General features: G+C 37.7%; 1 protein-coding gene across 4 annotated transcripts; it reads right to left on the bottom strand.

Moving 5' to 3' along the window:
- Positions 1-1,274: 1,274 nt before the first annotated feature.
- On the bottom strand, positions 1,275-13,239 carry LOC122086662. Of its 4 annotated transcripts, none has more exons than XM_042655624.1 (3): positions 12,987-13,239; positions 10,237-10,579; positions 1,275-1,679 (listed from the first exon to the last, which is right to left on the bottom strand). In XM_042655624.1, exons 1-3 carry the CDS (start codon positions 13,151-13,153, stop codon positions 1,614-1,616), a joined length of 576 nt encoding a protein of 191 aa, XP_042511558.1. In that variant the 5' UTR covers positions 13,154-13,239; the 3' UTR covers positions 1,275-1,613. The 4 variants fall into 4 exon arrangements, with proteins under 4 accessions (XP_042511558.1, XP_042511561.1, XP_042511557.1 ...); XM_042655627.1 differs by lacking the exon at positions 12,987-13,239 and adding an exon at positions 11,385-11,769; XM_042655623.1 differs by lacking the exons at positions 10,237-10,579; positions 12,987-13,239 and adding exons at positions 5,032-5,374; positions 6,555-6,897 and having other exon boundaries at positions 1,379-1,679.
- Between the last annotated feature and the right edge of the window lie 326 nt (positions 13,240-13,565).

The raw sequence follows: 13,565 nt of genomic DNA, 5'->3' as shown, positions 1-13,565 counted from the left end.
TTTTTTTTTTTTTTTTTTTTTTTTTTCTACTTTCAATTTGTGAATTAGAGTCCAACTTACTTCCTGGATTTTTGAATGTTTAATGCAAATTGAATGTACATTAATTATAAGAATTTCTTTCTTTTTATTTTTTATTTTTTGGTAATTAATTTCCTTTTTTCTACTCGAAGGGATCTTGAGTGTCTTTATATACTAATGCATTGGCAGACTCTTTAGTTCGGAAGGCATTGTTGAGTACGTGTATGGCAATTCAATTTAGCAGTTATCACTCCGTGGCTTGTTGAGACTTGTACTTCATCATCCATGCGTTTCTCATGTGATCATCAATAACATTGGTTTTTATCTAAAATATAAAATAGTCTTTATATATTATTTATTTATTTATTTTGATACTAAGAGGATTCAAAAGAGAGAATGATATCACAACATTAGTTTGAACAATTACGTTAAAATTTAACATGATATCACAAATTTTTTTTTTTAGGGCAAAAACAGGACCGACATGCGTTTTAGTATCAGTTTCAATACCGATCCAGCCATTACCAAACTGCTACCGAAACCTCAAACCAAAATAATTGATACTCTGTTATTAGTAGAGTATAAGAGTAATGGATTTCAAGTTACGACAACCAAAAGTGGGACGGTTTAGGTTTAAGATTTGTTAATTAGAAGAGCTTTGAAAAGGCAAACGAAGAAAGTAGTGATTCATGATATGAATGGTGCTTCTTCCTTGGTAGGAGGATCGGGGTCAACAAGCATGCACGATGCACCTACAGTATAATGAGAAAGATAATTTCTTTTCTCGAGTGTTTTTAGACTATATGTTTTAAGTCTTAATTACGATTTACGAGAAGAGTAATAGGAATCACTGTGAGAATCGAATTATAGCTAAATTTGAGGTATTAGATTCTCTGATCAATTGGCATCATGGTTTCAAGTATTAACATCATATCGGCTCTATCATATCAGTATCAGCTAAGATCAATTATGATATCTGACTAATTCAGATCAATTGCCCATATCGTTTCAGGGTCAAAATGATAAAAAAATATACCTTTTTTTTTGTTTGAAAGAGTAAAGGTAAGGAGTTCTAAACCAATAATTCAACCATGAGGTTTGACCCTTCGATTAGACTCTGAAAAGGGTATTTTCAACCAACCTCGTATAAATTGGTGGGGAGAGTTAATGAATATGGAATCCAATTATAATATCACATCATCAATGGTGAAAGAGAAACCATGAGTGTAGGAAACTTAATTCATGGAAGATATTGATTCAGAAATAACATGGGCAGGTGCCATTGACCATCACATTTATTAGATTGGTATCACTGGAATTTAACTTGATGATGATATCCATCATTTAGCTCTGCACAACAGCAACAACAACAACAAACTCAACCTTATCCCAACTTCACAGGTTAGCTATATGGATTCGTGAAAAACAAAATAAGAGAAAAGGAAATTAAATGAGAGTACAATGAGAGTAGCACATCCCAGCATTTAGCTCTGTCTTGTAGCAAAGTATTAGCATCAAACAGTACTGATTTTGTGTATTATACAGAGATAATATTGAGAATAGACTGTAAATTGCGTGTCTACACAACCATGCAGCTAGTCATCAATCGCAAAGACGGTTCCAGTTCCATCCTTGAAGTAATGCGTTGTGTGATCAACCACCTACACAGAAAAGGATATGATTATTTATTTTTTTTGGGGGGGGGGGGGATAAGAGGAGATGATATTAGAGCTATCAATGTTCGAGCATTGTCAGTGTGAATTCCTGCAAATGCATGTTTTATGTTTGTGTCCTTAATTTCTCCACAAGGATCAGTAACACAGCATGCTCTGCTTTTATTATATAGTTCTTGTGTGTATTTCAGTGCATATGACACTATTGAAGTTTATGTAGGAAAAGCCAAATAAGCCCACCATATCTAAAATGGGAGTTCTATACTTCTACATATCCACTCATTGAACTTTCATATCCAAACTACAACAGCATGATAGGTATCAATTAAAAATTAGTACACATGAGAGCACCTCAAACTCACTTGCAGTAATTATTTCAGCAGTAAGGAATAGAAGTTTAACACTAGACCTGGAATACTTTCAGTATTGTTGCAATAAAGTATCCCAACAGAGTTTAAGAGAGGAAACCACTAGCCTTTGTAATGTTCTCTATCTCATTCTACTCTCTTTTTTTTCTTTCTCTAATGATGGGTATCCAGGACATCGGCTTGACTAGTCCCGTGGATCTCTGTCTCATTCTACATCTACAAATTAAATGGGAATTATGTTGCCCAACTGGTATGCACAAATTTACAGAAACTTCTTGCTTATGTGTTCACTAGTGGGCGAGCCTATGGCACAACGGTTAAGTTGCACTATTGCAACATGTTGGTCACAGGTTCAAAACTTGGACACAACCTTTCCTGCGAAGTAGGGGGGTAAGGCTGCATACATTTACCCATCCCAGACCCTGCAGTAGCGGAAGCCTTGTGCACTGGGTTGCTTTTTTTATTTTTTCTTTTAGTGATACCAAGTACCCCCGACCATGCACATTCAATTTTTTCAGAGACCGAAGCCAGAATCGCTTGCCACTCAGTGGCTTTACACAGCCAAGACCTGTTCCAGAAATGTATCCTTTTCATAAATAAGCGATTTCTGTTTCATCCAAACTCCCACATCTCCTTTTTGACTATAAATGATGGGCTGCAGTCTCTCATGTTTCCCTATCCCTGTACGCCACCCCAAAGGGAAAAAAGAAATAAATATTCCCACAAAGATCAAAGCACGAGTCCATCGCGAGCAAGATGCAATCGTATCTTATGGACCTAACATAGGTTATATTTCTCACGACATAAGATTGAAATATCCAAAACTTCCTCTTCAGAGCGGAAATGGGCATGGCCAGAACATCTAAAGATTAGTGTAGTCACTCATAGGGACATAAACTTGTGGGAACTCTCATCACTGCTACCCAAAGAAATTAGCTGCGACTGAAAAAGATGGAGCAAGTCCTGTAACAATTTTTCACCCAGTTACGAGAAATAATTTTCTCCACACACTCACTCTGCCATGTGAATGGATTGTTGCACGGAGTTCTCTCATCCAGGTCAATCCCATGCTCTCCATGTCTCAGACCTTCTTCATGTGAATATATATATAAAAATTTTGAAGTCAAATTTACAATCTACTTCATTTTTAGACAAAATAAAACTGGTTAGGACTGGTTGAGTAGACTACAAAATTTCAATTCAAAAACTTAGATACTAAAATTCATATTTGATAGCTTTGAACCAATGAACAATTGATTCACCATCCAGATTGGGTTGGTCCTCTCCAAGCCAAAATTCATGAGGTAGGAACAACCAATCGGATCAGATTTTGTATGTGAAATGGCAATGGATCAACCAATACCACCAGCGGATCAGGAAAACCAATCTGGCTCAGGATCTGCTGAAACCAATTAATCCCCAATCTTGAAACCCAGTTCTACAGTCAAAGAAGTAGAATTCTAGTGCTCACCTAGTGGAGAAAATAAGAAAAATAAAAGGAGCCTCACTTCTCTTCTTGAGCCAAAATGCAAACCATAACAATCAAGGCTTTAATATAGCCACAACTATAAGAAGCAGCATGCAATAACAAGATACCACAATCCATTGCTTAGAGAGAAGCTCATACTGAACTGAAAGAAATCATCAAGAGTTCCGGCCTCTAAAAAAATGGAAAGTGACTTCACTTCTAACATTAATCTAGAAGAAACAATAGAAGCTTCAGTATAAGTACCTTTAATAAAGTGATTCCCTCGCACATAAAATGGTAAAACATTTCAAAACAAAATTGTACGAAGTCCCAATAATCCAGAAACATACAACACCAAATATGGGTCCCCAGGACAGGTACTAGAAGAAAGCAATCCTTGGGTTGATGCACAATGGATCATGTGGGACCCAATTGAGGGCTCAAAGTGCTTTAGATCTGCAGCTATAGAGCCCCAAATGAAATCTATCCCATCACTAACAGGGATAGAATCCAATTTCATCTAAACAAGCTGCTTGGCGTCTTGTACAAAGATACAAAGAATTTCAGTTATGATGGTTATACACCATTCCTCACTTGTTTATTTTCACCCTAGTTCTCATCTTACGGATCTTTTTGCACTAGTTATGAATGGATTAATTACTTATATTCAAGAGTGCCTCAGGGAATATGATTTGCAGATGACAAATTGATAGATGAGATAAGAGGGGGCAAATGTGAGACAAGAAGTCTACAAGGGATACCCTGGATTCGAGTGATATCACAAGTCAAACTAATACAAAGTATATGCAGACAAATATTAGGAATGACAGGATTTGACGAGATGTTAATTTCTATTATCATGGTTTGGGTTATCTACAAGGAAGCCCTGACAGAGGATCATTTGGTACATGAGCAAGTAAGGTATGTAAGGCCCACGCAATCAATGCATAATGATCAGTCTAAAGGATTTCAAGGAGACTATCCATGTAATTTGTGTCAACAAAAAGTATATTCAACTCAATTAACCCTTATCAAAATTAATAGGGGCTGGCCACAAGAACCTGCTTCACCATTCCACCCTGGTTAAAGCCATAGAAGCTGTTAATTCATAAGCACTCATGTCCTTCCTCCCCATTTAACAGAAGTCATCTTTGCCTTCCCCTCAATTTTTTCCTGCTTCAGTTTGCACCATGCTGATCCTTCCCCATACATTTCTGGTCTTTGTTCCACATGTCTGAACCGTCATCAATTGACCTTCCCTCTTGCCACCTTCAGTGTCACAAGTTGTCTCAAATGTATATTTATTTTAAGTCTATCCATCCTAATCTAGCCAATCAAAATCATCAACAAAAACAAATACTCTTAACTCCTGAGTCCTGACAGTTTATAATTCAATGTCTTGAAGGGTCCGAATAAGCAGGGAACAGATATTTAAGATGTGATGTAAGTGTTACCCAGGATATGAAAGGAAAGTAGTTTGACATGGGGAAAAAAAAACACTCACATTGGTATTGCTGAGCTCCAAATTATAGAAATCCATTGTCTCTGCTTTGAATAAAGGGCCCGCATGCCATGTCCCGATGTTAAGCTTCAAAAACTTGGGACCCGTAATTCGGAAAACATGGACATCATCAGGATGAGGAGGCACATAATAATGGCCACATTTTGACTGCACAACTTCCTGGTTTGCATGAGGGACGGTTTTTTCTAGATCCACAATAGAACGCTTAGCAACACCGAGATACCAAACATGGCCACCAACAGAACCAAGGCATTGAGTGACCTTTGCATGATGGGTGATCGAAGAAAACTTAAGTGGCCGAGTTTCAAGATGCATAATATAGAATCTGCCAAAATGCAAAGGTGGGTCATTATTAATCTTCAATATCTATAACATGAATTGAAGTTTTAAATCTGACAACTACTTGTTATGCCTTCATGCAGTATCAAAAGAAAGAGAAGGGGGGGGGGAGATGCCCTCATGCAACTTTTGTGATTTGGCCCGACAAAGAATATCTACCAAACCATAGCACAATGGATCAGATGCACTTTAACAGCTGCCACTCGATCCATAAGATTATTATGGGAGATCAGGGAGGTTGGGGACATGGCCCATGAAGCTCTCTCATGTGTCATCTTATTACAGAATCCCAAGCCATAGCATCTCTAAAGGTGTACATTATTCCCACTGGACAACTAGATTGGTGAATCCTTAAAAGATAGCATCTCTGAAGGAATAAATTATACTCACTGGACAACTGGTCAGTGAATCCTTAGAAGATAACTGAGCCCGCCAAGGAGCACTAAAGGCAACCATGCACTTTGGCATCTACCTGTGAGGGTTGGGGATGGTTTTGGCAGCTATCCTATGAGGGCCGGGGATATCTCTTATTTGAGTCATTTGATCTTATCCTTTCCTTTGGTGCTCTTCCTTCTTCCACACATGTACTAACTTTCATCCTGAACATATTTGACAGAATAAACTAGAAGTGTTGCAGAAAGGATGAACATCTTGAAGAAAACGGTCGACTAATAATTTAATTGCTGAGAATTCAATTCAAGAAGTCCCATGCATGGTGGTTTATCTGACCAAATGCCCCTGAAATTAGCTCATGGCCAACGCCAACCCAGAGCATTCCCCATCTATTCAAAGGTTGAAATGGCCAGATAAGACACCCATGCGGCTCAAACCAAAGGCCAAAACCAAGCCCAGATTATACGCTTGACGTCTTCCCCCACATCCTAAATCTAATTGTGTAAGCATTAACAGATCAGTGAAATTTCTCTAATTCTATGAATCCAAGGCCACTGAAGGCCATGGATTATGATAGTTAGCTAGATCGAATCGAATTTGAGCCATATCGATCACTTTATTCTTAGCTCACGAGATATACTACTAATCTGGAAACCTAACATTCTAAGCTGCAATTCTGTTACGCAATAAAGACTACAGAGACTGAAAATCAAAAACCCAAACAAAATAGAAGAGATGAAGCAAATGATTTGAATGAAAGAAAATAAAATTACCTTGGAATGCCTCGACTGAGATCTAACTGCGCATCCTGAGGCCCAAACTCTTGACCATCGGGAGTTACCTCGATCACCTGCCCAAATTCTTTGAAACTCTCCGGAGTCGCCTCGATTGCATTTCGCTTCACTACCGTCCGCTCCTTGGCTTTGCCGGAAGAATCCATAGAGACTACTGGGTTATCTTGTTCTGGAATTTGAGCGATTTCTCAAGAATGTAATGGAAGCAGAAAGAACCAGTCTTCCTGTCTTTGCATGATTCCTTCCTGTTGAGATATTTAGCGCAATTTTGGCTTCTGGCATCGAATCGTTTACCCTTGTTTGTTTCTGCATATTTCACTTCCCGCGCTAAAATGAGAATCTGAGAAATGGCACTCTTCGGTAGGGGCATGGTTCTAGGTATCGGTAATGGATCGGTCCGTATCAGTTGTAAAATTGTAAAAAATCTATTTTTTTATTTTTGGAAAAATAAGGACAATACCGATAAATAAATTCTTTAGTAGCAGTGTCAATTCCAGACCTACACGAGTAACCTGATTGAGCTTCGAAAAAGTATAATATCGACTCATCCTGTTTATTAAACATGTTGAGCTCAAGCTCAGCCCGAAATAAACTGAATCGAGGTGGTCAAGAAAAAAAAACTTTTTTCTTAACTGTCTTCCTAGTAATCGTTCAAGTTTTAATTAAGATTTAGGGGAAAGGTAATAGAATTGCTGTGAGAATTGATTATAGATAAAATTTGAGCTTTTGGATTCACTAATCAATTGGCAAAGGAAGTGCATCCGTGACGATACAGTTTCATACATTGAACAGGGTAGAGAAGTCATTTCACATGAAAATGCGAGAGGGGGTGGGGGGAGGGAGAATTCTAACTTACCAAACGCGATCGGCTCAGACCAAGAGAGCCTTTTCCTAAATAGAAAACACCAAATATATTATGAGAAAAAGAAAACTACCCGTTAGTTTTTCCCATGCGCAAACATGGGGAAATGAAACCAAGATATAAAAGACACCCATGGCCCGACTCAAATTCTCCATGTATCTGGCCGTAAGGAACACTAGCAGTAGCATTCTTTCTCTCCTATATTATATAATTGTTACCGTTCATTGACTCATTTGGTCGACGCATGAATTAGTGAGAGGATTAAAACCTAATCCGAAAACAAACCAATAATCGTATTCCGATTAGCTTCAGCTGGCCCGACCGGTTCGGGCTGATATTTGACACCCAAAATGGGGAACCATACAGAATAGTTGAATCAGAATGACTGCCTCAACCTTATTAGCGGGACTCAAGGAGGGGACATGAGGAGAGCCCCAGTTTCTCTTCACCCACAGTGAAGAAAGAATTTCTTCAACCATGGGATTTGACACTTTGATAAGACTCGGGAGCGTATTTTCAACCTCATATAATAGGCTGTAATTTTTTTTTTATCTACTATCCTACTAAGCGATTGGCCAGCTTACTGGGCTCTAGTAGGGCCAAAGGTCACCTATTCCTACACATGCATACGATAGAGTTTGATCACACAACCTCCTCCCCTTGGTGCGAGCTTTTCAAGCCGAAGCTGCCATCACTGAATCTAATCATAATGTCACATCACCAATAGTGAAGAGAAAACCATGAATGAAAAAGAAAACTCAATCCATACTAGATATTTCATGGAAATTTTTGGAGCAGAAATAACATGGACAGGTGCTATTGATCATCACATGGATTAGATTTGTAGCACTGGAATTTAACTTACAAATCTGTTGGCTTGGAAGACAATACCCTTTTCATTTAGCTCTGTCTTATTGCAAATTATTAGCATCAAACAGTACTGAGCTTGTGTATTATACAGAGATAATATTGAGAATAGACTGTAAAGTGTCTAAACAACCATACAGCTAGTCATCAATCATAAAGACAGATCCATCCTTGAAGTAATACTTTGTGTGATCAACCACCTACACAGAAAAGGAGATGATATTAGAGCCATCAATGTTTGGACATTGTGTGTGTGAATTAAGAGAGGAAACCAATAGCCTCTGTCAGGATCTAACTGTCTCATTCTACGTTTATAAATTTAAGTGGGAATTATGTTGCCAACTAGTATGCACAAATTTAAGGAAACTTCTAGCTCATGTGTTCAGTAGTGATACCAAGCACTCCTTACCCCCGGGTTCATACCATGCACATTCATAACTTACTACACTCAATGGCTTTAGGCAGCCAAAACCTGTTCCAGAAATGTATCCTTTTCATAAATTAGTAATTTCTGTTTGATCCAATCATCCAATCACCTTTTGCATGGATCTGTTTGTTTTATGATTTATTTACTTCATTTGGTCTAGATCCACGTAGCTGACCCCATTAAGTTGGGATAAGGCAGAGTTTGTTGTTGTTGTTTGATCCAAACTCCCACATCTCCTATCCGACTATAAATGATGGCAGTCTCTCATGTTTCCCTATCCAATTGCAGTGGCCCTGTAAACACTCCCCCCCCCCCCCCCGGGCACCACAAGGGGAAAAAGGAAATAAAGACTCGCACAAAAATCAAAGCACGAGTTTATCGCCAAGCTAGATGCAATGGTATCTTATACACCATTCCTCACTTGTCTATTTTCACTCTTGAGGATTTTCTCTACATAACTATTTTCCCAAAACCTGAGAAAATCAATGTTACCCATCCAACAGAATATAAGGAACGCATTATCAGTTGGGGACCATAGTTGCAGGAAGCCATGGTACATAATGTAGAAGCCATTGCTTCTCATTTCTCTTATTCGAAGTCATTATATTATGGTTATACTGGCTTCACACTTCAACCGTCGAATGGTTTCTCTCTTTCACTTCCCACTATGATACTATGGTAGGGACCAATTGATAAACACCCAAGAAGGGGATCTCCCATTGAAAATTTTAGACTATTGAAATGGCTTGCATAACATCTCCTTATGGACTGTCAGTGAGTGATGCTTTGTCCACCCACCTGAAGATGAGCGAAAATGAATAGCTACAATTATCCAGTCTGTCAGTGACAATGTATCCATCTGCATGAAAAGTGTGATAAATTGGATGACTTCAACCATCCATTCACATTCTTGGTCACCCTTTTATCCTCTCCATCAAGCATGAATCTCTCAGTTGGATTAACTAGTGGAATCCATGTTACCCCAGTTGCAGTTTTAAGGATTCAATTTCAAATTTAACAACAAAAGTATATTCAACTCCAGTAAGCCTCATCCAAATTAAATGGGGCTGGCCACAGGAACCTGCTTCACCATTCCACCCTGGTTAAAACCATAGCAGCTATTAATTCATAAGCACTCATGTACTTCCTCCCCATTTCACCTGTTTAACAGAAGTCATCTTTTCCCTCCCCTCACTTTTTCTAATCCTTCCCCATACATTTTCTGGTCATTGTAGCATGTCTGAACCATTTCAATTGAACTTCCCTCTTGCCACGTTTGGTGTCACTCACAAGTTCTCTCAAATGTATTTTTATTTCTAAGTCTATCCATCCTAATCTAGCCAATCAAAATTACAACAAAAACAAATGATCCAACTCCTGCCAATTTATAATTCAATTAGTTGAAGGGTCCGAACAAGCAGAGAACAGATATTTAAGATGTCACTTAGGTGTAACCAAGATATGAAAGGCAAGCAATTTGACATGGGGAAAAAGGAAACACTAACATTGGTATTGCTGAGCTCCAAATTGTAGAATTCCATTGCGTCTGCTTTGAATAAAGGGCCCGCATGCCATGTCCCAATGTTAAGCTTCAGAAACTTGGGACCACTAATTCGGAAAACACAGACATCATCAGGATGAGGGGGCACATAATAATGGCCACATTCTGACTGCATAACTTCCTGGTCTGGATGAGGGACGGTTTCTTTTGGATCCACTATAGAACCCTTAGCAATACCAAGATACCAAACATGGCCACCAACATTACCAAGGCATTGAGTGACCTTTGAATGATATGTGATCGCATTAAACGTAAGTGACCGAGTTTCAAGACGCATAATATAGAACCTGCCAAAATGCATTAGTGGACCATTATTAATCTTCAATTCCAATAACATGAATTGAATTTTTAGACCTGATAACTACTTGCTATGCCTTCATGCAGTATAAAAAGAAAAGGGGGGGGGGGGGGAGATATGCCCTCAGGCAAGTTGTGCTTTTCAATTGTATAAGCGAGGGTATGGATTATGATATGAATCTAATTCGACTTGTTCAATTAAACACAAGCATATCTTTCATAGAAAGACTAATGTGTTTGTTCGACAGAGCAAATAGAGCTAGATCAAAGGTTTATGCCATATTGACCAATTTCACCCTTAGTTCGCAATATATCCTAATCTGGAACTCTCACATTCTCAACTGCAATTCAGTGACTCGATAGAGACAATGGCTATGTTTGGTACGATCCCATTCTGGGAATGTGCATTTTCATTCTCAAACTATAGAAAACATTCTTAACTGAGAATGCGAACACTATTTGGGTACATGTATGATTAAAATTATTCAGGGGAAAAAAAAATTCAGAATAATTAGGCATTTCATCGAACACTTCATGGACTATACCAAATATTGAAAATTAACATCAAACCACAGACAAAGTTTGCATTTGGTATAAAATTAGTAAAGAAGACGAAGGATTAGCCAAAACTATAATTTTTTCTGCAGCAACCACCAAATGCAACTAAAATCCAAGATTCATGAACAACTAATAACAAAAGATGCAGAAAAAGGCCTTCGGCTTTAAATGTTAGAAGTTTACAGAAACACCTTGAAGTTAAAGGATGCCTTAATGAAGAAAACGTTAGAAACTTACAAAAACACCTTGAAGATGAAAGAAAAAGAAAGAGAAACAACTCTAGAAAGCAACCATTGAAATTGTAAGAAAGCCACGCCCTCACCTTTCTCCTCCCTATAAACCCCCAAATTCTCCCTCTCCCATTCTACTCGGTTCATCTGAAACAACATCAGTCACTCTGTGAATTCCCAAAATGATCTATCTCTTTAAGGGGGAAACCCATAAGAAGAACGATGTGTGGCGCCGACTGAAGCTTGCTTATGGTTAACGACTTGGGTAGAACAAAGGTTAAACAACGTTACGTTTCGGTGTTTCAATGGTTTCAGAATCCGAAATAAAGAATTTCATCGATCTGTACTGTTTTTTTCCATGCGTTTTGTTGATCATTTTGAAGGATTAATGGCTAAAGTGGCGGAAATTAGAAAAATGAGTGAAACGAAATGATCGAAATAACCAAAATTTAAATGAAGTAGTATTTTTCTTTTTCTTTTTCTTTTTCTTTTTTTGTCTGTAATGGGCAAAATTTCAAAATGAAATAACCAAAATCATGTATTTTTATATTTCGTATGTCATTTCACTTTAGAAAAAAAGAAAATCAAAATATCTGAGATTTCGACGAATTTTTGAGTCTTGGTAGAACCATGGTTTCAAGTATTGATTTGGTATTGGCCGTATTGGATCGATATTGGCTAAAACTGATCACTGATCCCTGACCTACCTAGATCGGTTCAGAGGTAAAATAGTAAAAAATTAGTTTTTCTTATAAAAAGTATGGGCAAAAATCGATCAGTACCCATCGGATCCGTATCGATAGAAAGTGATACCGATATCACCCCTTAAATCCTTGGGTAGAACTAGCCATAAAAGAGAAGGTGCTCGAATACCTACAAGCTTTCACACTGGACTGAAAATATGAATGGTTAACGACTTGGGTAGAACTCATCCTCGAAAACTAGTCTTATAAATGAAATTCTCTTAGGCCCTCTTTGGTGTCATTTTTCATTTTTATTTTTACCTTTTAACAAAAATCATTAATAAAAACTATTTTTTATCAAAACAAAAATGATTTGGTAATTACTTAACAAAAATGATTTTTTGTGATAAATAGTTTGGTATCTCTACATGCACAATGGTTTTTTAAAGAAATTTTTGAATAGATTCCCTTCACCCATTTTTCTCATATGTCTCTTTCTCCACTTTGAACTAAAGAAGTGGGGGCAAGGGGCTTATATTTCTAGTTACAAGGTAAATGGCTACTTTATTTATTCATATTGAAACTTTAAGCACATGGTCATTAAAGTCCAGTGCAAAAATAACTAAAAATAAATTTTGATTAAAACACATAAATAACTCTTGATCTCTTTTTGGTTTTTGTATTTTACCAATTTTTTTTTTAAATAGAAACAAGCTCCATAAATGATACCAAATGCAATGATACCAAAGAGGGCCTAGAAATTTAGAATAATAATGTATTGGAAACAATATTTTTATTATTCTGGAATACATTATAGATTCAGAATGGGTTTCGGGAATGCATACCAAACACAGCATATAGTTACTGAAAGAATTAAAAAAAAAAAAAAAAAAAAACCCAAAAACAGAATACAAATAGAAAAATACCTTGGAATGCCACGACTGAGGTCTAACTGTGCATCCTGAGGTCCAAACTCTTCACCGTCGTGAGATAACTCGATCACCTGACCAAATTCTTTGAAACTCTCCGGCGTTGCCTCGATTGCATTTCGTTTCAGTACCGCCGGTGCCGTGGCTTTGCCGGAGGAATCCATGAAAGACTACTTACTGGGTTGGATTTTTCTAGTTTTGGAATTTGATTGATTTCTCAAGTATGCAATGCAAGCAAAAAACCAATCTTTTAATCAGATTTTGGCTGGCAACGAACGGCGTGAGTCTTGTTACTTATGGGTCATTGCATGATTCATCCCATTGAGATATTTATAGCAAATTTGGCTTTTGGCATCAGAAATAGCTTAGCATTATCCGTTTGTGCATTTCTTCACATTGGCTTTTGGGAGAGTTCCCACCTTGTGCATCTAACAATTGGGTGGTCTTTTCGTCACCTCTTGCGTACGGACACTTCCTTGGTTACTACCATACAAAAATATCAATTTTCCTTATTTATGAAAGCTAAAAAATATTGGTGTTGGCTTCCTTATTGATGGCACTTGCGAGTCAGTGACC

Source organism: Macadamia integrifolia, chromosome 8 (assembly GCF_013358625.1).
Source record: "Macadamia integrifolia cultivar HAES 741 chromosome 8, SCU_Mint_v3, whole genome shotgun sequence".
NCBI lineage: Eukaryota > Viridiplantae > Streptophyta > Magnoliopsida > Proteales > Proteaceae > Macadamia > Macadamia integrifolia.
Note: the sequence above shows the minus strand (reverse complement) of the source record. Positions and strands in the feature narration are given on the sequence as shown.

What these genes read in the sequence shown, in the direction of transcription:
- LOC122086662 (XM_042655624.1), bottom strand. Translation starts at nt 13,153, where the DNA reads ATGGATTCCTCCGGCAAAGCCACGGCACCGGCGGTACTGAAACGAAAT. An exon ending in CTCAGTCGTGGCATTCCAAG is followed by an intron (nt 10,580 to 12,986) that starts GTATTTTTCTAT and finishes GCATTTTGGCAG; the next exon opens with GTTCTATATTATGCGTCTTG. An exon ending in TGGAGCTCAGCAATACCAAT is followed by an intron (nt 1,680 to 10,236) that starts GTTAGTGTTTCC and finishes TTTTCTGTGTAG; the next exon opens with GTGGTTGATCACACAACGCA.